Source organism: Pelobates fuscus, chromosome 5, assembly GCF_036172605.1.
Source record: "Pelobates fuscus isolate aPelFus1 chromosome 5, aPelFus1.pri, whole genome shotgun sequence".
NCBI classification, from domain to species: domain Eukaryota; kingdom Metazoa; phylum Chordata; class Amphibia; order Anura; family Pelobatidae; genus Pelobates; species Pelobates fuscus.
The window spans coordinates 300,518,885-300,543,705 of record NC_086321.1 but is presented as its reverse complement, the minus strand read 5'-3'; the positions used below and the strand labels follow the sequence as shown (position 1 = coordinate 300,543,705).

At 41.9% G+C, this 24,821-nt stretch overlaps 1 protein-coding gene across 3 annotated transcripts in view; it reads right to left on the bottom strand.

Moving 5' to 3' along the window:
- LOC134611539 (ectoderm-neural cortex protein 1-like) overlaps positions 1 to 24,311 on the bottom strand; it is a 28,634-nt gene extending 4,323 nt beyond the window's left edge. Inside the window, exons 1-3 of one of the 3 annotated variants that reach the window (XM_063455501.1) lie at positions 24,271 to 24,311; positions 23,886 to 23,978; positions 15,429 to 17,223 (exon numbers count right to left, since the gene is read on the bottom strand). In XM_063455501.1, the coding sequence (XP_063311571.1) occupies positions 15,441 to 17,207 (1,767 nt within the window). In that variant the 5' untranslated portion in view covers positions 17,208 to 17,223; positions 23,886 to 23,978; positions 24,271 to 24,311 and the 3' untranslated portion in view covers positions 15,429 to 15,440. Of the gene's footprint in view, positions 1 to 15,395; positions 17,224 to 23,885; positions 23,979 to 24,270 lie in introns of those variants that run through there. The other 2 variants (XM_063455499.1, XM_063455500.1) reach the window with 2 other exon arrangements.
- Between the last annotated feature and the right edge of the window lie 510 nt (positions 24,312 to 24,821).

The following is a 24,821-nucleotide window of genomic DNA, read 5'->3' as shown; positions in this document are numbered from 1 at the left end:
TAACGACCTGCCGTTCCACGAGGATAAGAAAAGATCCCACATAGCTAGGTCAGCCCTTGCAGAACTGTCTAAACTGATCTTAGTATCATCGTCAGGGAGGCCGTGGAGTAGCGAGAGCAACCTGGAGATGAAAGATCTGCCTTGCGGGATAATACTCATGGCAAAGTTAAGAGAGCCCAAGAGAGACTGTAACTCTTTCCTGGTGCACGACCCGAGGTTGGTGCAGGTGTGAATGTAATCTAGAATCCTATCTACTTTGACCTGAGGGAGGCTGGCTTGCATGGTTACCGAATTGATCGTGATACCTAAGAAGGTGATTTCAGTTTTAGGACCTTCTGTCTTATTAGAGGCTACCGGAACACCCAGTTCCTCAAATAAGGAGAGTGCCTTTTGCAGGCTGAGTGGTGCGCAGTAGTGAGGTTCGACGTACAGAAAATCGTCGAGGTAGTGGATTACTACTGGGCACCTGCACTCGTTGAGTAAAAGCCAATTCAGGGTCTCCGCGAACATGTCGAAAAGTTTTGGGCTACTTTTGGAGCCAAAGGTCAGCCTGGTTGCAAAATAGTATTCCCCTTGCTACTTAACTCCGTGAAGGTGCCAGAGCGACTGCTTGATGGGTAGCAATTTGAAAGCATTAGAGATGTCCGATTTGCTTAACCAGGCTGCCTTACCGAGGTTAATGATGGCCTGAATGGCATTGTCTATCCTAGCGTAATGTAGTGAGAATTCCTCTGATGGAATAAGGGAATTTAAACTTGGGGAGGTGGAAGAGTGCGGTGCCGAGAAGTCAATTATTAACCTCTTCTTGTCGTTAAATTTACCCGTGGCTATACCCAACTGACTTGTTCTCCAGGACGTGAAAGGAGGTGTGGTGAAAGGACCTATCATGAAGCCGCTACCCACCTCCTTATCGAGGAGATCCTTCAGAGTGGCTGGGTCGGACAACGCTGAATGCAGGTTGGGGCATTCTAGTGTGCCTTGAGGGAGTGCTACAAAACCTGTGTGAAAGCCTTTGGTGAAACCGGAGATGAGAAAGTCCGACAAGTGTGAGGAAGGATGTGTAGACAGGTAACGTTGCAAATTAGGTACGTTTATTGGTGTAATTGCCTTTTTCGGAAACAGTTTGTTCGGGCACATTGTTTTTGCGTGAGCCCTGAAACAGACAGAACAAACATGGAGCAATCTACAGGCGCTATAAGTACACCCCCCGTCATTAAAGTTATTGCATACTTGCACTTTCCCGAGAAACACTATAGGTCTGCCTAATTTGTCTTTAATATCCCTCTGACCAGAGTAGTCTGAGTTAGCAAAACTAGTAGACGGAGCTACTGCAGTACTGGGACAAAAATTGGATGTGTGAGAAGCTGAAGCGCATATTGTACATGCTGGTGTCCTAAGCCCGGCGAAATGCCTACAAAATAATTCAGTGTCCAACTGACTCCAATCAGTGGGAGTGTTGAACTGTGCCAGTGATGCGGCTGATCTGGCTGAGAAAGACTTATGGTAGTCGTAGAACGCATAACCACCGTACTTGTAGGCAAGGTCCACCAGTTTGTGCAAGTATAAGTCCAGCTCTTCCCTGCGGTGTGGAAAAGAAGAGCAAATTACGTCCCTATATAACCCAAAGGCTAACACGAACTCGGGAATATTGAGTTTTTTATTGAGCCTAGAGTCTCTAGCCTTCATCACTACGGAGATATCTTCAAAAGTGTAAGACCTGTTCTCGATGATATCCTGTGATGCGATGAGGAGGGAAGCTAAATTAACATCTTTCCCTTCTAGTATGTCCCGTTTAAGGTTCTGAGGGATCAAATGCACCGGATTAATTATGCTAGATTTTTTGGCGGGAATAGTAGTGGGGTTACCTCCGGAGCCGGGCTCTGGTTGTACCAGCGGAACCGGGACTTCAGTAATGTTGGTCTGACCGGAGGCTTCCAGGGTATCTAACCTGTCGCTTATGTTGGCTACGGAAGCCACCAAAGAGGTCATCATGCCTCGTAGTTCTGCTAGACTACTCTGGATAGTACCGTCAGAACTAGGGCCTGGCAAAACCTCCGCATTTTGGGGATTAAGCAAACGGAAGAGTTCTGCTTTCCTGGCAGTAGCCGGGAAGGGAATGTTCCTTCTGTTCAGCTCGGCCGTGATCTTTGAAATGGTCCAGGATCTGTAGCTGGATGAGGCACCAGGCTCTCCTGGCTGGATGCTAGACCTGGACGGGGTGCTTGCAATTGACGGTTCATCGTCTTGCGCTGAAGCGGTGGACATGCTATGGGCATGAGAGAAAACGTAGCGTTAGAGGGAGAGAGAAGGGGGAGAAAAAAAAAAAAGAAACGCTTAATTTATTTTTTATTTATTTATTTTTGATTTGTGAGCTGGTTGGCTAGCTAGTGCCGCCGTGGCGAAGCAATTAGACTAGGTTGATGACAGGTGAGGCCCTACTAAGTGCCAAGCGGCTTGAGAGGCTCTATCTATGAGTTGGCGCGAGGGGATGTCGTGGCCACTGAGCGTAGTGGCGGGGCGTTGGCCTCTCGGTGAATTGTAAACATAAGACAGACTGGGGGTGACAGGTGAGGCCCTCTCTATGCCACAATGCAAGGCGGCTAACTATGATTTGGCCCGAGGGGCGTGGAACCTCCGAATTGAGGATGGGTGATGGCCTCGCGGGACCACTAACCTAAGGCGAAGAAGCCGGGGGAAAACTACCGCTATTGGGCTCCTAAAACCCTGAAACCAGCCACAACTAAACTGGATGGAGAAAATAGCCACGAGACTGAACGTATTCGAATAGAAACGCCATCCTTACCTGAACGATTGAGTTAGCGACAAGTAGTAGCCCAGACGACCCACAGAGTCAAATACACTCTGATAGCTTGTACTGTAGATGCCCCGAATTGTAGAGAAGGGACCCGGGTGACGTTAGAAAATATAAAAATAAAAAGCAAATTTCAGGTTAGAAGCCCCCCCGCTTTCCTCTTTTTTTTTTTTTATTTCTTTTTTTTTTTTTTATATGGAAGATGAGTGAGTCTACCAATTCACACTAGAAACAAGTGAAGCATGCAACTTGTAACGGCAGAATTACCCCCGGAAATAGAAACGGAGAGAAAGCAGAGGAGACCCATGAAGTCAGTAACCACGTGAAAAATTAAAGTCCATAAGGCCAGCCATTAGGAAAACCAATTTAAATGACCAATAGCATCTATGTAAATTCATGGCAAACAAATCAAACATTTCAGGTATCATAGCAGTGTTCCCCATGCTCCCCACACTTGTACCCTACACATAAGAAAAAACGCATCAACACAGGAGTTTAACAACAAGCGATAAGAAAACAGTCCCTGAACCCATTTAACGTAAAACTGCATTCAGCCATACAAAGCCATAGGGGGTAAAGAACTGTTCAGGTACACGTATATATACATAGTGTATCATTTAATTATGCAAAGCGCTTTTAACAAAATCGGGAAGGAAACAGCCGAACCGGCATGTACACGTGAGGATGGAAAGGCATGCGTTTGAAACGAAACAAATGCGACGAACTGGGAAAGCGAGATGATTTCCGAATAGTGATCGTTAAGGGTGAGTAAAACATGAAAGGGTGAGACGACGTACGGACTGAAAAGACTTACGGTTTGATGAACGAAAGTTGCTAAGTCCGCGTGGGACAGCCAGGAACCAGCGGGCTGCGTGGCGCACGTAGCGGAAGAATGACGTCAGAGGTCTGCGAGGCGGAATGAAAGCGGGAACTTCCGGATCGACGAAGACAGGTAAGTGGGGACTAGTTGGCTTATATAGGGCTATAAATCCCTCCCACAATTTCAGGCATAAGCCTTCTATATATATATATATATATATATATATATACCGTATATACTCGAGTATAAGCCGAGTTTTTTAGCACATTCAGCGTCCATTCAGCACCTCGGTCAGCTCCCAGTGTAAGTCTCGCGAGAGCCACGGCTCTCGCGAGACTTACACTGGGAGCTGACAGAGGGAGCTGCACAGACCGCGCGGAGGAGGAGAGAGCTGACAGGAGCTGCAGGAAAGGTAAGTTACAGCTCTGCCAGCCCCCTCTCCCCCCCACTGAACTGCCAATGCTGTATCAAGCAGGGAGGGGGGACGAAAAAAAAATAATTAATAATAATAATTAAATAATACTAAAATAAATAATAATTAAATTAAATAAAAAAAATAATAAATAAGAATACTAAAATAATAATAATAAAATTAAATAAAAAAATAATAAATAATAATAATAAAAAAAATTAAAATAATAAAAAAAATTAAAAAACCATTGCCCACCCCCCACCAAGGCTCTGCAACACACACACACACACACACTGCATTCATACACACACACACTGCACTCATACACACACACTGCATTCATACACACACACTGCACTCATAAGCACACTGCACTCATACGCACACTGCACTCATACGCACACTGCACTCATAAGCACACTGCACTCATACACACACACTGCACTCATACACACACACACTGCACTCATACATACACACACACTGCACTCATACATACACACACACTGCACTCATTATACACACACTGTAAATAAATATTCAATTAATATATTTTTTTTAGGATCTAATTTTATTTAGAAATTTACCAGTAGCTGCTGCATTTCTCACCCTAGTCTTATACTCGAGTCAATAAGTTTTCCCAGTTTTTTGGGGTAAAATTAGGGGCCTCGGCTTATATTCGGGTCGGCTTATACTCGAGTATATACGGTATATATATATATATATATATATACACACATATGAAATCTGCACTTTATAAAATAGTTGGGTGGGGAGAGAGAATACACTCTTCACACAAAGTATATATACAAAAAAAAAGAGAACCAGCTGATGACCTAAAAATAAGGAAATATACAAAACATAGCGTAAATCCACATTAATTGAATTAACTCACACAAAGCAAGTCATTGATTCATTAGGGATGTAGAGAGTTCCTTTTTAAAAAAAATGCACTGTTCCAAGCAAAATTATGCCAAGCAGTTCTGAACTTTATGGTCTGGACAAAACTAAAATATCTATTTTTTTATTAGTTGTCAAGAGGTTTTTAAACAGTTTCACTACTTACTCCTGATATCATAAACACCATCACTACAGCTTCAGGTGTTCCTTTTTTAAAAACTGAGCCTTTGTTCAACCTTCATTGCATATGGGATAATGTATATATACACACACAAACACACACATATATTAATTGATTAATCCTATGCAGTGATGGTTGAACAAAGGCTCAATCTAATAAAAGGACCATAACCACTACAGGCAGCTGTAGTGGTGGTGTTTAGGAGGCCAGGACTGCCCTGGCACCGTCCAGAGTAAGTAGTCAAACAGTTTAAAAACATTTTGACAAGGGGCGGGGCTTGCAACCCGACACGAACAGATGATATTTTCATCAGCTCCCAAATAATGTGGACAAAATCAATCAACTATCGGTCTCTCACTGACCCATCCAGCATCGCCACATACACGACCGGCATCAGCGCAACGAGCCGCGTCTCCCGATGCCTTTTTTTCCAACCACAAAGGCTGCAGAAACGGAGACGCAAGACCGGGGCCTACTATACCCCAACGATCCTGGGCCTGACACAACCCTGCAGCCGAGAGCTGCTACACTACACCATGTCCCATCTCAAACACAAAGAAGCACAAAACATCATAACATCCATGTACTGATCACTAAGTTTTGTTTTAACATGTTACTGTTGTTTTAGACCCAAAAAGGTGCAAACCACAAACGACACAGAACCTTGACTTTATTGGTGCACCTACGTGCACGACTGTCTTTAAAAATCCAAATGTTGCACCACACTAAACTTCCCTCTTCTATGAGGAGATGCTGATTGGCCAGGGCTGTGTTTGATTTGTGCTGGCTCTGCCCCCGATTTGCCTCCTTGACAGTCTCAGCTAATCCTATCTGGAAGCATTGTGATTGGTTCAGACCACCACTTCTGATGATGTCAGCCGACAGCAGACAGTTTGGAGGCAGACAGGGGCAGAGCCAGCAGCTGCAGACTTGAATACAAGTAGGATTTTGTTATATATTGGGAGGCAAAGGGGGGGGGGAGAAAGGAGGTCGGAGGGGGGCTAGATGGTAGTTTTAACACTATAGGGTCAGGAATACATGGTTGTCTATAGAGCATAACTATGTAACAATATGAAAACAGACAGACACACATTTAACAGGTGTGAATGGATCTTAAAAAAAATAGAACAGAATAGTATTTCGTACCAGGTATAATTTGTTTTGTAATCAACACATTGACAGTATTAACATGTCTGTCACATATCAACAGTCTTGTCATTTAATATAATTGCAAAACTAGAATGTGCTACATGTAGGGTGGATTTAAAAAAAACAACTAAAAAACTCTAAAAGTTAGTTTTATGCTTAAGATACATTATAGTCAAAGGTTATTCAACATAAAATATGGATAATTTATGCAATATGAGGCTGTCAATAGGTGAAAAATTTACATATTTGGTAAATGAAGCATTATAAACACTGCCACAAAGAAAAGCCTGCAGGGACACGCTGTAGCCACCAGAACCATTACATTAAGATTTGTTGGCTTAAAAGCCCCGCAGGCTAGAGTTCACTCACCACTAGGACAACCAGGGATTGCAGCAACGCACCCCCTCCCACGCTAAAGGTAAGAAGGGAGGGGGGACACAATGTTTGCTTTTTTTTTTATAAACAAAAAAGAAAAACATATATATTGACATTAACCTGGCTCCCTCAGCACACAATCCCTCCAAACATATTCACACACAGCACCCTTACACACACACACAACTCTCTCTCTCACACACACACACAGCGCACCCCTCTCACACACACACACACTACAACCTTCACACCTCACAAACACACACAATACTTCCAAACATATATGTATTTATACTACAGAACCCCTCCCACACATACTGCACCCCTAAACACATTACATTCCAGACACTAGATCCCCTACTCAACTCTGGATCATCTACACACATACACACACTAGATCCCTATATACACTGTGAATCCTCTACACACACACACACACACTAGATCTCCTATACACACTCTGAGTCCTTCAAACACACACTAGATCCCCCCCCACACACACTACATTTCTGACATACAAACATATTACTACATTCCCTAAAAACACACTCTCTACAACACCTAAATACACTACATCCCCTATACACATTATGCCCCCTATACACACACACTCTCTACAGCACCTAAACACCCTGTGGAATAATTACATTACACATCAAACACAACACGACTGAAACCAACCTATCAACACAAGCTGTAGCCACACCACAATCAGCTCACTGTAAACACATGCAGTCCCACAAGCAGACTCCAAACATATGCACAATATGCTTTCCTGGCATTTCTGTCTCCTCGTATCCCATTTATGTAGACACCAGAGACAAATTTCAAGCAAACAAAGCGCAACCATATTATTATATTTGCTTGCGCTGTGCAGAACGTATACTGGGCCTTTTTCTCATGCAAGAGCTTTTTAGCAGAGCTCTGCACATGATCTGCCCTGGAAGATCATTGAACCAACATGCTTACTTTGGGATGGGGTGTGCTTGTCATTGGTGATGACAAAACACACCCAAACTGGCCCTGCCCCCTTTTCAGTGGGCCGCTGTGATTTTTAAAAAAAAAACCAGGATAAATAATAGAAGGAAAAAGGGTGCTAAACTTAAAAAATAATAGAACTGGTGCAGCTTGAAATCACCTCAGTGAAAGTAAAAGAAAAAATAATAATTTAGATTTAGATAAAAAATTAAGCTTACAAGAAACATTGATTTTTGAAATGCGTACCTTAACACCAAGAGGACTTAACATTGATTTTGATAAATTTGATTTTATGATCCTCAATCCACTTGTTCAATCCCATTCATTTTTATGTGATTATATATATTTAAAATTCATTTTTTAAATTTTTTATGCATTTTAATACGTTCTCTTTTTAAAAAACTGTTGTATTATGATTAAATATATTTTTATTATTTATTTATTAGGAATGCTGCTTTATGGTTTTAATCTGCAACATGCACTTTTATTTTTCCATCTTTTATCCTATATACATTTGGGCGGTCTGCCCTCATCCAAAATGGAGATTTGGGGACTAATAATGACGTTTACATCGTCAAATATAATGTGCCCCACTCTGGACAATATAAGGACCTTCCTTTGAGAACATCACGATCGAGGTCTGAAGGTGGGCGGAGCTTTCCAGCTCAACTGGAGGAGAAGAGGGAGTGATCGTTGCAAAATAGAACGGAAGTGTGTCACCGGAAGCTAACGCACCACCATCTTGAAATCCCGGAAATATCAACTATAAGGACATGGTTATGAAGTGTGCCGAAACCGGAAGTACAATCCTTAGTGGTGGCGGGTTATTTCCAAATTTGGGAAATGGCAGCTACACCTGTTTCCCATATCTGTAGGGGGGACATATATAGGTGTGCCGGCTAGAGGTAAGACATACTGCACCTGAAGAAGACCAAAGAAGATTCAAACATGTTGTGCCAGCTGTCAGATTATATTTTAATTTGTTGTTTTACGTACTTGAATAAATTCCTGTTTCAACTAATTCCATCTGGCTCCTGAATTCCTGATAAAGACTCCAAACCAGAGAACACCTAGGGGGAGTAACCAGATCATGTTTATCCCACTAGTGGATGAAATGCCTCTATAGTTCAGAGCCGAACTTATTTGGCTCTGGAAATTGTGAGTGTGACTTTCTTTTCATAATATTGTATATTTGTTACAACAGTATACACTATGTTGTATTTTATATTTATTGTATACAGGGTCCACAGTTAAATATCATTACTGGGAATAGGACCTATATGTGAACATTTAACAAAAAGGTAAAATACAGTGTTTACACTGATTGATAGGAATACCTCCAGTGGCCGTCACTCTAACGGCCACCAGAGGGACTTCCTATCATGTATGGCCCTAAAAAGGCCATGTACACGTCAGACGTATTAAAATACGTCTGACGTGTGCAGGAGAGAGAAGGCACTGTGTGCGCGCCTTCTCTCTCCTGACTGTCAGCAGAGGAGAGGGGGCAGGCAAAGACCGCGAGCAGAGCTGAGCATGCGCGGTAATGCGCTTAGGACTTCATAGGGCGGCATTCATGAAGTATGTGCGCATGTGCGGCGAAGCCGCGCATGCGCACAAGGGAGCAATGACGCTTCCGAATGGAAGCGTCTAATTGCTCCCTGCTTGTGCCCGCCTTTCTAATCATTTTGACTAAATAGGGGGCGCGGCTTCATGAGGCTCCCGGCGCTGGAATGAGGTGAGTAAAAAGGGCTGCCTGGAGTGTCCCTTTAAACTGCAATTGGATAAATACTTGCAAAAACATAACATACAGGGATATAATTTCTAATTAGTGGGATAATAGCTGCTTGATCCAAGGAGACATCTGACTGCAATTTTGGGGTCAATAAGGATTTTTTTTCCTAGTTTATTGCAAAATTGGAAGCGCTTCAGACTAGGTTTTTTGTCTTCTTTTCGGTCAACAGCAAAAACATATGTGAGGAAGGGTGAACTTGATGGACACAATTCTCTTTTCAGCTATGTAACTGTGTAACTTAAAGGGACACTATAGTCACCAGAACAACTACAGCTTATTGTATTTGTTCTGGTGAGTAGAATCATTACCTTAAGGCTTTTTGCTGTAAGCACTGTCTTTTGAGATTTTTTTTTTCAGATTTTTAAATCTGCCTGGAGAACAATCACAGTGAGTGCCTGGGATTTTTTCTATTTGCATATATTCCTTGGGGTTCTTTGCTGACCTATGCTCAGTAGCACCCTGTGTTTAATTGTTGTGACTGAGTGCGACCCCATACTTTTTTTCTACTTTACAACCTAGTGATAACTTCACTGGCCACTCCTCAGATGAGATCCTTCCTGGGTCATTGCTGCCTAAAATGCATCCAAACAATTAGTATATCTGCCCTCTGCATTCAGACACTGAACTTTCCTCATATAAATTAATTGATTCAATTCATACCTATGAGGAGATGCTGATTGGCCAGGGCTGTGTTTGAATTGTGCTGGCTCTGCCCCTGATCTGCCTCCTTGTTAGTCTCAGCCAATCCTATGGAGAAGCATTGTGATTGGATTAGGGCACCACTTCTGATGATGCCAGTAGGTACTTTAACCCCTTAAGGACGGAGGACGGTTCAGGACCGTCATCGGCATTTTTGCATTGCCGACCGGTGACGGTCCTGAACCGTCCTAACGGTCCAATGTACTTACCCGATCGCCGTCGTTCCCCCGGCGGCGATCGGCGTTGGTCCCGGTGTGGGGAGACTGCCTGCAGCCCAGACAGTCTCCCCATGGCGGATTAGGACCCCTGGGGCCATGTGATCGCTCAACAGGGCGACCACATGGTCACAATAGGTGTCCATGTGTCTGCCAGCAGGAGGACTGTCTGTGCTGACAGGCAGTCTCCCTGCTAGTGTAAAATCATAAAAAAAAATTAAGTTAAAGTTAATAAAAAAAATTATTATTATATATGTGTATATATATATATATATATATATGATATATATATGATATATAGACATATATTATACCTATATAATATATGTCTATATATCATATATATAATGTCATGCTAAGTGTATTTTTATATTAATATGTACATATATTAATATAAAAATACACTTATAATTAAATTACACACGTATATATATATATATAATATATATATAATAACTATATATATTGTATATATATATATTATAAAATACAAATAATAAGTAAATTAAATTAAACGTGTAAAAATAATAATAAATATTTTAAAAAAATGATATATCTATACGAAATGTTATTCTAACTGTATTTTGATATTAATATATATATATTTATATCAAAATACACTTAGAATGACATTGTATATATATCTATGTATATATAAATAAATAAAAAGAATACGAACTATTCATAAGTCCATATACAAAATTACATAAATAATTATATAAATATACACGTAGACTTCAAATATATAAATATGCATATATATTTAAATTCTACGTGCGTATTTATGTAATATTTTTACATAATTAAGTTATTTTATTGATTGCAATTTAAGGGACCTGCCTGCCAACCCAGGCCGAAAGTCCAGAGAATTTAATTTGCTATCACTGTATTTTACCCTGTAACGTTCTATGACACCCTAAAACCTGTACATGGGGGGTACTGTTTTACTCGGGAGTCTTCGCTGAACACAAATATTAGTGATTCAAAACAGTAAAACATATCAAAGCGATGATATTATCAGTGAAAGTGACTTTTTTTGCATTTTTCACACACAAACAGCACTTTTACTGATATAATTGTTGTGATACATTTTCCAGTTTTGAAACACTAATATTTGTGTTCAGCAAAGTCTCCTGAGTATAACAGTACCCCCCATGTACAGGTTTTATAGCGTTTTTGAAAGTTACAGGGTCAAATATATGGGTCAAATATTTTTACATTGAAAATGGCCAGGTTGGTTACGTTGCCTTTGAGAGCGTATGGTAGCCCAGGAATGAGAATTACCCCCATGATACCATTTGCAAAAGAAGACAACCCAAGGTATTGCAAATGGGGTATGTCCAGTCTTTTTTAGTAACCACTTAGTCACAAACACTGGCCAAAATTAGCATTCAATTTAGTTTTTTACTTTTTTCACACACAAACAAATATGAACGCTAACTTTGGCCAGTGTTTGCGACTAAGTGGCTACTAAAAAAGTCTGGACATACCCCATATTGAATACCCTGGGCTGTCTACTTTAAAAAAAAATATGTAGGGGCGGGGCCTGACCGTGGAACGGAGCAGTCGCATGTCGCTGCTGCTCCAGCTTCTAACTGTGCTCACCGCCGATTACCAGCAAACTGAGGCGATAACCCACATTCTAGCGACTCCCAAACGACTGGGGCCACCGAGACCGACGTGTAGACACCGAGCAGGTTGATCTCTGCACCGGTCCCGACCCGCACGAGGTTGCGGCCTTCGAGCATGGCGGCGGTGAGGGAGACGGACGCTCTCTCGCCGCTGAAGCAAGCCACGAGACAAGGTCTGTGCCTCCGTTCCCCCCCCCTATGGACCGGTGGGGGTTATCCCGGTCCCCACCAACGGGACATACATAAACTCAGACACTGCAGCTACCCACTCAAGGCTGGACTCCGGACGTTCCGGGCCCAGCCACATGGCGGGAACAACACAGTACACACTTCTTAAGCCACCCAAGGACGCCCTGGAGTTCCTACACCTGCTATGCACACGCTTGTGGAGGGGGCACAATACCAGAAGACAGCCTTACAAACGGGAAATAAGAGAACTGGCGGCCTGGATCCGCCCGGCTACCCGGCGCCAAATGTGGGTGATCCCCCCACGAATAGCAAAGGCGGCCTCCCAACAGAAACATAGCCAGAAATCGTCTAGACCAGAGAGAACACTTAGTTCACCGGAATCTGGCACTCACACCCCCACACCCAGGAATTACTCCCGCCAGATTGCCCGATCTGTCTGCAAACCGGCGGCACCAGCGGACCCAGGCGGAGCACTACGGATGGGTCCCACGTGGAACCTAAGCGAGGCCCCACCAAATGTCGGCGAACCCGGGGCGGAGGCAGGACCCGACCCAAACAAGCTCCTAAGCTCATTCCGGTCAAGCCGCCAAACGCACCTAGCCACCAAAGGGGCCACACGCTCTTCTTCCGAGCTGGGGGTTCGTCAAGAGGTAACCCTCCTACGCCACCCATACGCCCGAGGGGACAGCCGAACACTGGCAAATCCTCGGGCCCACGACCCTGTTGATGGGGTCAATGGACTTGTGGCAAGAACCCCTACAAAGGCCTCGGGCCGAAGACACACGGTCCTCACACACCAAACACCCAGACAAGGCGGGCGGAGAGCAGAGAATCAGGAGAAACCGGGCAGGCATGATGCTGAGAGCAAGCAATCACCGACAACATGGTATCAGGCGCAGGACAAGCAGCTGGAAGCCCAGCATGAACTTTCCCCACATGGCAACCCACAACCCAGCAGGGGTATAGGATGAATGGCCGCCTGACTGTGCTGACATTCAAGGCTGACTCCCAGGACAGTCCACCCCATCATTACCAATGATATATGGCTGAGTTGCATAGTCTTTTTAGTTTTACCCACAGAGGCTTACCTGCCTCTGCAAGTTCAAATGTGTACTTTGGTGCTATAGTGGGATTATGTGGTGGGAGGGGAGCACTGTAAACCTGTAGTACCTACCAGCCACGCAGTGATTTCATGTGTATGCTCTAGTGGTCATTATTTAGTTTGCCTATATATTCATAAGCCTTAAAACTGTTCCTAGCTTGTTTTATCTTTTCAAAAAACTATTAATTTTATTTTATGCCTACGAGAAGTGACAAATGTAACCTACTAAATGAATAGGCGACCAATGTTTAAGCGACAATTATTTCAGCGACAAATGTTTAAGCGACAAATGTTTAAGTGACCAAGGTTTAAGCGACAAATGTTTAAGTGACCAAGGTTTAAGCGACGACTGATTAAGCGACGACTGATTAGGCGACAAATGTTTAAGCGACAACTGTTTAAGCGACAACTGTCTATTATTCTAATTTTTATTTTATTAACCACGCTTGTATAAACCTGTTTACATGACGTTCTAAAAAACAAAAAAATATGGCAGTCTTTCTCAGAGGTGTATTGCCCACCACCTTGTTACCACCAACCTGTGTTACCCCACAATGCCTCCTCTTTTTCTTCTGTACCCCATAACGTATATGCCATAATAAAAGAAAGATTTACAAAAAAAAATATATATGTACATGTGGGGTGTTATTCAGCGATTTATGACAGATAATAGTGTTACAATGTCACTATTGATACATTTTAAAAATGTATGTTTTGAAACCGCAATATCCTACTTGTACTTATAGCCCTATAACATGCAAAAAAATAGCAAAAAGCATGTAAACACCGGGTATTTTTGAACTCAGGACAAAATTTTGAATCTATTTAGCAGTTTTTTTCATTCGCTTTTGCAGATGAGTAAAAGATTTTTCACATAAAAGTAAAAAAACATGTATTTTTTTCAATTTTTCATCATATTTTTTCTTTTTTTTTTAAATTAAATTACATGAGATTATATAAATAATGGTATGTAAAGAAAGCCCCTTTTGTCCTGAAAAAAACAATATATAATTTGTATGGGAACAGTAAATGAGAGAGCGGAAAATTACAGCTAAACACAAACACCACAAAAGTGTCAAAAGATGCCTGGTTGCAAATGTATAACATCGCAAAAACAGTCCGGTCCTTAAGGGGTTAATGTTCTGTCAGCATGCAGAGATACAGCTGCAGACTTGAATACAAGTAATAGTTTACTATATTTAGGGAGGCAGGGGGGTGAGGGGGAGGGTAGATTATGGTTTTAACACTATAGGGTCAAGAATACATGTTTGTATTCCTGACACTATAGTGTTTCTTTAAAAAAAAAATGTTCAGGCAGTCCCCATTATGGTGAAAAAAATGAACATTTTGGCAGCACTGTGGATACCTATTGTGACCGCTCACATGGCCCCTGGGGCCCAGACAGTCCCCCCTAAGAAGAAGACCGATCACCGGCGGAGGAACGGCAGTGATTGGTAAGTACATGGGAGAGGGAGGGTAGGGGTTACATTTATTTTATAACTCAGTACTCTTTGCCAGGCTCCACGTGTAGCAACCTGGAAGTGATCGCTCTGGGGGGGAGCGATCACCCAGTGTTCTCCGGCAGTGAGGGGGGTATTGCAGCGATGCCTCAACATTGAGGCATCGCTGCAATACCATTAGAGCTGATGTAAGTGATCATGATCGCTTCCAGCGCTCTAATTCCCTGCGGACCGTTTTTCGGACGTACTGGATATGGAAAGGGGTTAAGCAGAGTGAGTTTATGTGTAAACTACAAAGTCACTCTGTGATTGAAATTGCCATTTGTTCCCGGTCTGTTTTTCTAGCTCCCCACTAGAAAACCACAAAGTATTTAACCAGGAGTACTCTCGTTTTCAAGTATTTTTTTCAGGGATGTTACCTTAGCCCAACATCCAGGGGTTGTTACAATTTAACGGCACTCATATTATCCAGGATGGGATTTGAGCCTGCAACCCAAGGGTTGAACAGATTCTACTGATGATGCATTAGCCACTGAGCTATCTTTACATCATGGTCATTTACATCATGATATTAATTTAGATTTTTCACATAAATGCTCATTCTTGATCGTTTCATTCTTAAGCACTGCCAAAGTTATCAACATGGGAGTAGCAGTATCAATGTTTTTTTTTTTTTTAAATAGACGTTATATGGGAGGTGAAATGCGATTTACCTGTACATGGTCTTATGTTGAAAGATACTTCCAGGTGCTCACAAAGGCTGTTGGGATCAGGGAGTAGGGTACTGTGGTTACACTGCTCCAAGTGTCACTTGATGGGTCATAACAGTCCAGGGTCTTGCATCGCTGGGTACCGCAGTACCCACCCACCACATACATTCTGTTCCCAGAGGCCACTGCCCGGCAGCTAATCCTCTTGGAAGAAACATCTCCAAACCTGCACCACTGATAAGTCTCACTATTGAAGCGGTAAGCAGAACTGGCAGAAAACTCTGTGTCACCCCCTACTACAATGACGTTGTTCCCTAGAACTGCAGCACCAGTGTAACGCCAAGCCTGAGGGCAAGTGGTAGGAACTGTCCACCTATTTTGAAGAGGGTCAAAGCATTGGACTTTAGGAAGTTTTTCACGGTTAACACTGGTGCCACCAAACACAAAGAGTTTCATCTTGGCTCCCACCACAGCAGCATTGCTGACACCTTCCCGGAGGGGAGCCACTAATGTCCATTTGTCAATATGAGGATCATAATGTTCCACTTGTTTTAGTGAGACAGAAGGGGAAGCTGGGAAAGCCCCTGTTATGGCTGTATGACCTCCAACCACATACAAACAATTATCCAGTTCTGCAGACCCATGTCCAAATCTGGCCACCAACATGGGTCCTGCTTTCGACCACTCGTCATGAAGTGTATCATAAACCCAGACATCCTTGGAGGATCCATTCTCTGCACCCTTACCTCCAGTAACATACACTTTGCAGCCGATTGCACATGCACTGCATTCCTTGCGTGGGCTAGGGATGTCAGTCTTGGGGATAATCTCTGTGGTCTTTTGGTCCATCACATAGATCTTGTCACACATGAAAGTCTGCCCTCCTAAAAGAAGCAAGGCTTGGCTAACTTTCCGAGGACGGGCACAAAAGCCAGTCACCAGTCCATCATTCTGTAGAATCTTTGTTCTGCAGCGAATTGCTTCTTCTACAATTTCCTTGGCCAGCTTATTCTGCACCACAAGCTCATTCATGGCTAAACTTCTCAAGTACTGCTCAGACAAAAGTGCTAGGCGAACACAGCGCAGGAGATCTGGCAGGTCATCAAGCCGAGTATGCAGCTCATATTTAATCCATCCCATCACCGCCTCATAAACCAAACTCTCATCTTCAACCTCCAGCTCCTCACTGAGAACTAATTCCATAAGCTTTATTTTTGGCAATCTGCAAAAGTCTTCTGTTGTTGATAACTCCACAAAGTTAGCAAGGCACATTCTCCAAGAGAGTTCCAACAGCCTTTCACAGAAGTGTGCATCAGAAATCAACATCATGTTCAAGCAGTTGGCTGGATGAAGATTTTTCTCCAGGAACTCTGCCGCTGCATCCCGAATGTCATGAAACTGTAACATGTCTCCTGCTTCTAGAAGGGACTCAGCATTTTCCTCATTGAAGATAATACGGGCAGAATATGCATAATCTAGTAGCAGTTCCAAGACCTCAGGATGCAGGGCATCTTGAAAGTTGACTTCTCCATCTTTGCTCTCCTTCAGACCACCACTGAACATTGCCTCAAAATAGCGGCTGCTGGATGCTAGCACAGCTCTGTGGCATGGAAAAGCACGATTCCCAGCCAGCAGCACCACATCTGTGAACAGACATCTCTTGCGCAGCAGGTTAAGCTGTGTTAAAAGGCTGTCGGCATGGCCTGGCTTGTGGAAGAGATGAATATTCATGGAGCCTGTACTAGAACGAGACTTGCGGTTTTCGTGGCTGCTGACAGACATGTTTATGGCAACGGATCTGAAAAGTACAGAATTGTTAATAAAATACTGTTGAATAAATTACATCTTAAGACAGGAATAATTCATATTTTAATTATTCACAATTCTAAAATCATGAAGGATAAGCAAAATGTGAACTACAACTACTCTCATTTACATATTCCGACTGTGATAAGGGTAGCAGACAATTCTGAAAATTATTAAATGCTACATATCACTGGAGCATATAGTTTAAATTTATACTATTTAAACTCAAAATTGTGCTAGGGGACCCCCAATCTTTCAATCCTACTTTTATTATAGAGACACGCCACTGCCCAAATATATAAATATCTTTATTTAGTAGATATACTCCAAATGAAAAAAATGCATGCATTTTATTATGCATTGTTCCACTGGGGATTAAATAATAACAAATAAAAAAAACAATTGCAAAAGCTGCAGTCCTCTTGTCTGCTGACTTTGTAAGCTCTCCCCTTCTTCACCACCCGTAACTTTTTATAATTGTCCAATCAGACTTTCCAACCAAAGTATTTGTACGGCAATTGCCTGCCTCTTCAGTTTAGCTCCACAGATGAAGTAACAGGATCTGTTGTCTGCTTAAGAACTAGGGGGTGTCCACATGTGGGTACCAAAAGAGCCCATCATACGCACAACCTGCCCGGCGATTCTAAATTCCCTGAGAATATGGGATGCCACAGCCCACAAATTTAAACTAGTTTCGTCTCATCACCGCTCACCCCACTGTTCAGAAACAGAGCCTTCCCCCTGGGAATGACAGCAAGAGACTTCGCTAACCTTGAAAAAGCGGGTCTCCAAAGGATATGCCAAATGTATAAGAATAACACGCTAGTTACATTCGATCACCTGCAACAGGTGACACACCTCACCCCGCTTGACTTCTTCCGATACATACAACTTAAAGACTATATGAAACTGATACCGGAGAAACTGACGGAAGCCAAGCACAGAGAGATGGACACAGGTTTCTTCAGGAAGGAAGAGATTCTTTATTGGATCACCGATCGGGACTCAGAGGGACTAATGTCACCAAAATACAGCAAGTTTTGAGCCCCGGACAATAGTGCAGGCTCCTTATATAGGCACATAACTCCTCCCATATTAAGCTCCACCCGCACATTCTCTTGACCAATCAATACAAATAAGAATTAACTTCCTGCTTGACCGCATGGCCTGTCCAGCACAATGGAGGAGGGGAATACTACATCCTGTATTCTTGCACATGCTCCGTACACTACTGATCATATCTTGCCTCGTGCAACCAACTGATCGATACGTCAGCATATGCACGTACACATGCCACGTGGTAATCTCGGCCTACTAAATTTATTTTTACCGAGATTCCACCACAAAACGACCACACTTACAACAAGCAGCAACAGGGCACATGTCTTTCTTTGAAAGAATGTGTCTAAACGAATGCATACCACCGGTTCTTATTTCAAAGCTATATGCGCACATTAGCTCAGAGACTGAGGAATGGGGCACACTCACCTACACGGACACGTGGGAGAGGAAACTGGGGGAGGTACTGGAGGGAGTAGAATGGAGGGAGATCTGGGAGGTGAACACTTCAGTATCCATATGTGTGTCTCTCCAAGAACAAGTGTTAAAGACACTGTTCAGGTGGTACACCACACCAGTTAAATTACGTCAAATGGGGAAAACTCCTACCAACGACTGCTGGAGGGGATGGGCCTTAAAGGCACGTACCTTCATATGTGGTGGGAATGCCCTCAGGTACAAATCTTCTGGAAGGAGATACATAACTTGATATTGCACATTTTTCATAGAGCTCCAAACTTAAGCCCATGGACATACTTACTTAACAGACCCCTAGAGAACTGGACAAAAAGAGAGCAAAAATTAATACACAAGGTGACGTTAGCGGCCAGGAGAGCACTAGCCCAAACATGGCTGAAAGTAGAAATACCCCCAGTGAGAACCGTTCTGTCAAACATAAAAGATGTATACCTTATGGACAGCTTAACAGATAGGGTTCGAGGGTCTATGTCACGATTTGAGAAAATGTGGGAACCCTGGACTTCTAGCGATCTAACCTAAGTGAGCATCAGCACAGATAGGGCGCAACCGACCCCACCCGATAGCCCCCGATAGGGTCCCAATTAACATGGGATCATACAAAACATACACTATGGCACCGACATTCTCCAGCCTGATGAACCCTCTCTAATACTTTTATCTCTCTCTTTCTTCCTCCCCTTTGCTTTCTATCTCTCTCTGTTGCTTGTCCGGTGGGTAACTTGGCCCGATAGTCAACTCCGAAAGTTATGAATAAATATAGGGCGGGACCTATCCCGGCTTAGAGGCAACCTTAGAGGAGACAGGTGCCATGAGCCCTACCGGAAAAGTAGACGGATACATAGGCTTTTATGAGCACTGTTGAAACGATTAGTTACTTAGTCTACGGACTATCGTTACAGTTGTATATTACAATATATAAAAATAAAAAGCAAAATGAAGGTATCTTGACAAACCGGAACGCTACGCCACACGTGACTGAGATGGACCGTGGCATGTATCAACACCAATAAATCTGACTGTAATAACATAACTTTGGCAATGTTTATTGTTCATTATGTATATGTCAAGTGCTTCATTCACAAATAAAGTATTTAAAAAAAAAAAAAGAACTAGGGGGTGTAACCAGGTTAATTAAGAAAAGTGCCAATTTCTGTTGAAATCTGCACTTTTTGTAAAATGAAACTAGGAGGACACCCTCTTCACACATAAATCATTTACACAGTAAAGTAAATAAGGGCCCAGCACTTTTGTTATTTGTCACACACCCATTGAAATGTTAACAGAGGGTGGAGGTAGACCTTTCTGCTTTTTAATTTTGGTGAACTTGAACAATGGTGAACCATTTAGGTGTTATATTATTCTTTATGAAAAAGGCAGAACAAATTATAAGCCATAGTGCCGAAGAGATCAAGGGGCCCATATGAAGTCTGTTTAGTGATTTTATTGTAATTATTGGAAAAATAGTAAAGTTTGCCTGCCAGATGGTGACTAAACACTAAAGTGAGAATTCAAAGTGAATTTCAAATTTGAGGAAAAATTCTGTAAGTCAGCTATGCTTTCACTTCAGTAACTCTAGCCTTCAAAGGCACACTATAGTCACTAGAACCACTACAGCTTAACGTAGTGGTTCTGGTGTCTATAGCATATCCAAACGCTGAGTTTTCAGACAGAAGGCACTGTCTACATTGCTGACACCTAGACGTCCACTAGAGGTGCCTCATATTTCAGTGCTGCACTCTGCTCTGCATGGAGACGCTGACCACTTCCCGTAGAGATGCTAATTGGCAAAACACAGCAAAGTGTCGGACTAAATTTACAATAGCCTTTTCTTATGGGAAAGCATTGGATTGGCTGAGGTAGTCAAGATTGATGATCTCAGTCACGGAGACGGGGCTAGCCACGGCATGTCCAGCGAGGTGATGGAGAAAAAGGCAAGTAAAATACCTTTTTACTCCATTCTGCGGGGGGTTGGGGACCTACTCCAGCACCATATTGTTAGGAATACATGTTTGTATATCTAACACTATAGTTATCTTTTAAATTTGGAATCCACTTTGAACTCTCACTTTAGTAAGTAAAGTTAAAATTTACAGAGACCAGTAAGACAATAGAATTAACTGTTGTATGAATGAATAAAGTCAATGGAAGAATAATCTCTATATTGTACAAAATCCTCAGACATCTTCATGGTTAGAAATTCCTCCGGCCTAACAAACATTATCCACTTCAAAGCCCTTTTAACCGATTAGTATATTACTTTCAAATGATTTCCCACAGACCATGGCCCACAACTACAAACAATGCTGATTTTCTACATATCTTCAGATGAATAAACAAATGGTTCATTTTGTTCTCATCAAGTACAGAGTTGCAAGGAGTAATGCTCAAGGTTAGTTGGCCGTTTCTTAAATACTTTATTTTATTAAATTTTTTTAAACAGAGGCAGCAAAGTAGCAATACACAGGAGTTGTTTATTTCAGAAAAAAAATCCTTAGCCAGAAAAAATAAAGACTGACTTCCATGGATCCGAAACCTTACCCTACGCAGAGGACAGTATCAGCACTCGGCAAGGGCAGTTGTTCTTGTAATCTCTTCTTCTCATACATAATGTGTGACAAGTGGAAGTACCATTAATTTGGGTAATAGTAACATCACCAGAATGTTGGGCAAAAGTAACATTCCCAGGATGTACCTTTCCTGATTGAATACTTTGTCATTATTATATATAAAAAATAAAAAAACATCTAGCATGAACGTCTATTAATTTGAACGGAGTTTGGCAGGATTTAGGGAGGCCACTATTTCCAAATAGTGGGCAGCAGTGTTATGATAGGGTCCAAAATCCAGCCTCTGTATGCCCCAATCAAATAGAGTTTCCAGTTGGTGCTCAGCCTTCCAGTCTTAACTGACCTAATCCTTCTCAAATATTCTATGTGGTAAATACCATGCCTGACAATAACAGTACCCAGCAGAGGACTTTGTGTATTCTATTAGCATGCTACTGTGGCATTGACAATTTCATGACTCCTCCTGTACGGCTCAAAACTCCCCTCTTCTCTGCAAAGTCAGTTACGAAAATGGTCAGGAGTTGTAAGGACCTAGGGAAGATAGCCAATTTTCTTTCAACTCTTAGATGTCTCCTGACTGGCAAATTTCTGGGCACAAATTCGGTTCTCTCATTGCAAACTGGTGCCCTGAATCTCCAGATTCCTGTCCCAAATCTACTCACCTATTGCACCAGGCATAGTGTATATTCCCTCTCTGACTGACTTTGGAAGCAAACTCCTACGACTAGTTATCATGCTCAAACAGTGTCATTCTACTTCCCACCAAGGTAATTGAATGCCACGTTTCCCTGGTACGATTATATAATTAACATTTTCCCTGTGATCTTAGAAATGGAGAATATTAGGGGTTCTGTTTGTGAGGCACAACTTGCTAATGTCCAACTGCTGAAATGATCCAAACCCAATGTATGAGTACTACAAGAAGTCCTGGGGATGCAGCTTGAGATAGGTAGAAGGCTGTGGCTCTGCTCTGTTAATTATGTGATCTAAGGGAACCCTAAATTCGTTATATATTCCACAACCAACCACACGTGCTGCATGCACCTTTGTCTGTTTCATTCTCACACTGTTGGTATGTAGGAAGAGAGAATTATGGGTCTTTCCAGTTAATATGGGATCCCGACACTATTGTATAAAGGCCTGCGCCTCTACCACGACACACACAGGGGAGTGGGAAACGACAGGAAAGCATTGTAGCACGTAACATGCAGCACATGAGCTGAGCAAAGAGGAGAGTCTATTTTGGTTCCAATCTAAGGACTATAGCATGTTTAATGCTATATATTTAAGAGTAATTCCTGTATATTTAACGCTTCACCTCTAACAGCAATCTGGATTATTTTTCAGTAAAAAAGTACTGAATGAATTTAAAATCTTGGGATCACTGCCAAAACTACATCTGAATTAATATTTGTAAATACAGATTATTGTTATTTGCTTTCTCAAAATCTCAAAATATAATTTGGGTGCTAATCCAGAATCTACAAAATAACCTCCCCCTCCCACCCCCCCGTCCCAAAAAAATATATTCACATTTTAAACAAAAAGATAAAGGGGCAAATGAACTTAAGACTGACAGAGGGTACATTTTAAAGTAAACCAGCAGAATGCTCAAAAACATTTGCAAAGTCAATAAACCTGGCATTACAGTTAGCAGAGTTTGTGCTTCAACGTTAATACATGTTATTAACCTCTAAGTGTTAATAAATGTGGCAACAGGAAATTCTTATTTTGAAAAATAAACATGACATTTTAAAACAGATCATTGACATCTTATTTTGGGTTCTACACATGTAAATACCGTTCTGGATTTTACCAAGCATCTGACCTACCTGCAAATTTCTGAAACCATCAGGCCTTCAAAGTGCTGATTAGATTTAAATCTGGGCATAGTTCCTCTCCCATTAATAATTAAACCATATTAAAGGTACCAGCCATAGTGCTATACAAGCTAAACTCCTCTGTAACCAAACACACACACAACAACACCCTTTGTCACTTCCGCAGGCACATTAAACACCAGCCAAGAAAAAAAAAAAAAAAAAAAGCTTTAACTCTCTCACCACCAGAAAACAGGAACAGAATTTTGCAGGTCCCTCAGGCAAAGTCATGTGGGAAACCAGATGACATAAAGATAATAGAAATGTTTTATGTTCGTAATACAGATGTTAGACATGTTTAGACAAAGAATACATGCAAGCCTTACTCAACAACCTACAAGAAGCGGATATGGATAGATTCCATGACTAAACTGGAAGCTCTGAAATTAAAGTTAAGCACCAAAGAAAGTATTTGTTGTTTGTGCCACTATTTTATTTTTTTATGGAGTCCGTCCATGAGTTCTTATAAAAAGAATAGGGAGTAAGCATACACATCTACATCAGTGGTGCTTTATAAGTGTGGCTCAATAGCTTGCATCTTGAAATGAAACACCACTACAGAGTGCCCAACCCAACTATTGTCATTTAATCTGTTCAGTACTAGAGCACACACATATGCATGTGTGAATCCAAATAAATTAATGTGCTCCCAGACAGTAGTTACTCACTTTTACTCTGCCTAGAAGGGCTTGATGGCATGCTCTAGTGGTCAGCTCGTCATGCCCCGCAGGCGAATCAGTGGCAGGAGAAGATACAAGAAGCTGCAAAATAATACAGTGAAAGAATGACTTAAGTGTCAGAATTACAGAAAATGGGAGCAATATTGCCATATTTATTAATAACCTACAATTTCCTATTACAATAGATTGCATGAATGTGATAAAAAAAAATACAGACAGTAGACAGCATTGTTATATTTTCAGATATAGCTAAAACTACAAAAAAAAATTAACTTTTATGAATATATCAAAATAGAGGAAGCCCTTCCATATCCAGGTTAACATGGAAGAGACTAATGGGAGAGCTTCACTCACGTACAGAAGAACAATTTACCTGAACAGCATACCCTTTCTCTTCTATTCCCTTTCCTCCCTCGGACTGGAACCAAGAGTTGGGACAAAGCCTATTTACTATTCAAAAATGGAAACCACACCCACATCTAACCAGCCAATCCGAATCCGAATATGCCAGCCTGGTTTGTAGCCTGCTTTTCACAAGCCACGGAACTGTTGAAACGCTCTAGGTCCTAGCGCCAGTCCTCACCAGTTAACGTAAACACGTGCCTGGTACTGTGTCTGTACAGACAGAAGAGGAATTATCGTAGTCTGTTATTACATTACCCTACAAGCGTTACGTTATATTATGTTAAATCATTTTAGTGAAAGACTGTTGCTCATTGCCACTAGAACGCTGATATAAATTAGACCACATAGATCAACTGTGCCACTGGCCTTACAGGGCATTTGTGCTAAATCGCATATATTTGTTAGATGCCATGAATTGGGTTGCCGTTGGATTTTGCATTCTAAAACATTGGTATACAACACGCATTCTTAAAAAAAAATCTTATGCCAAAATTTTGACTAAAATATATGATTACGTTT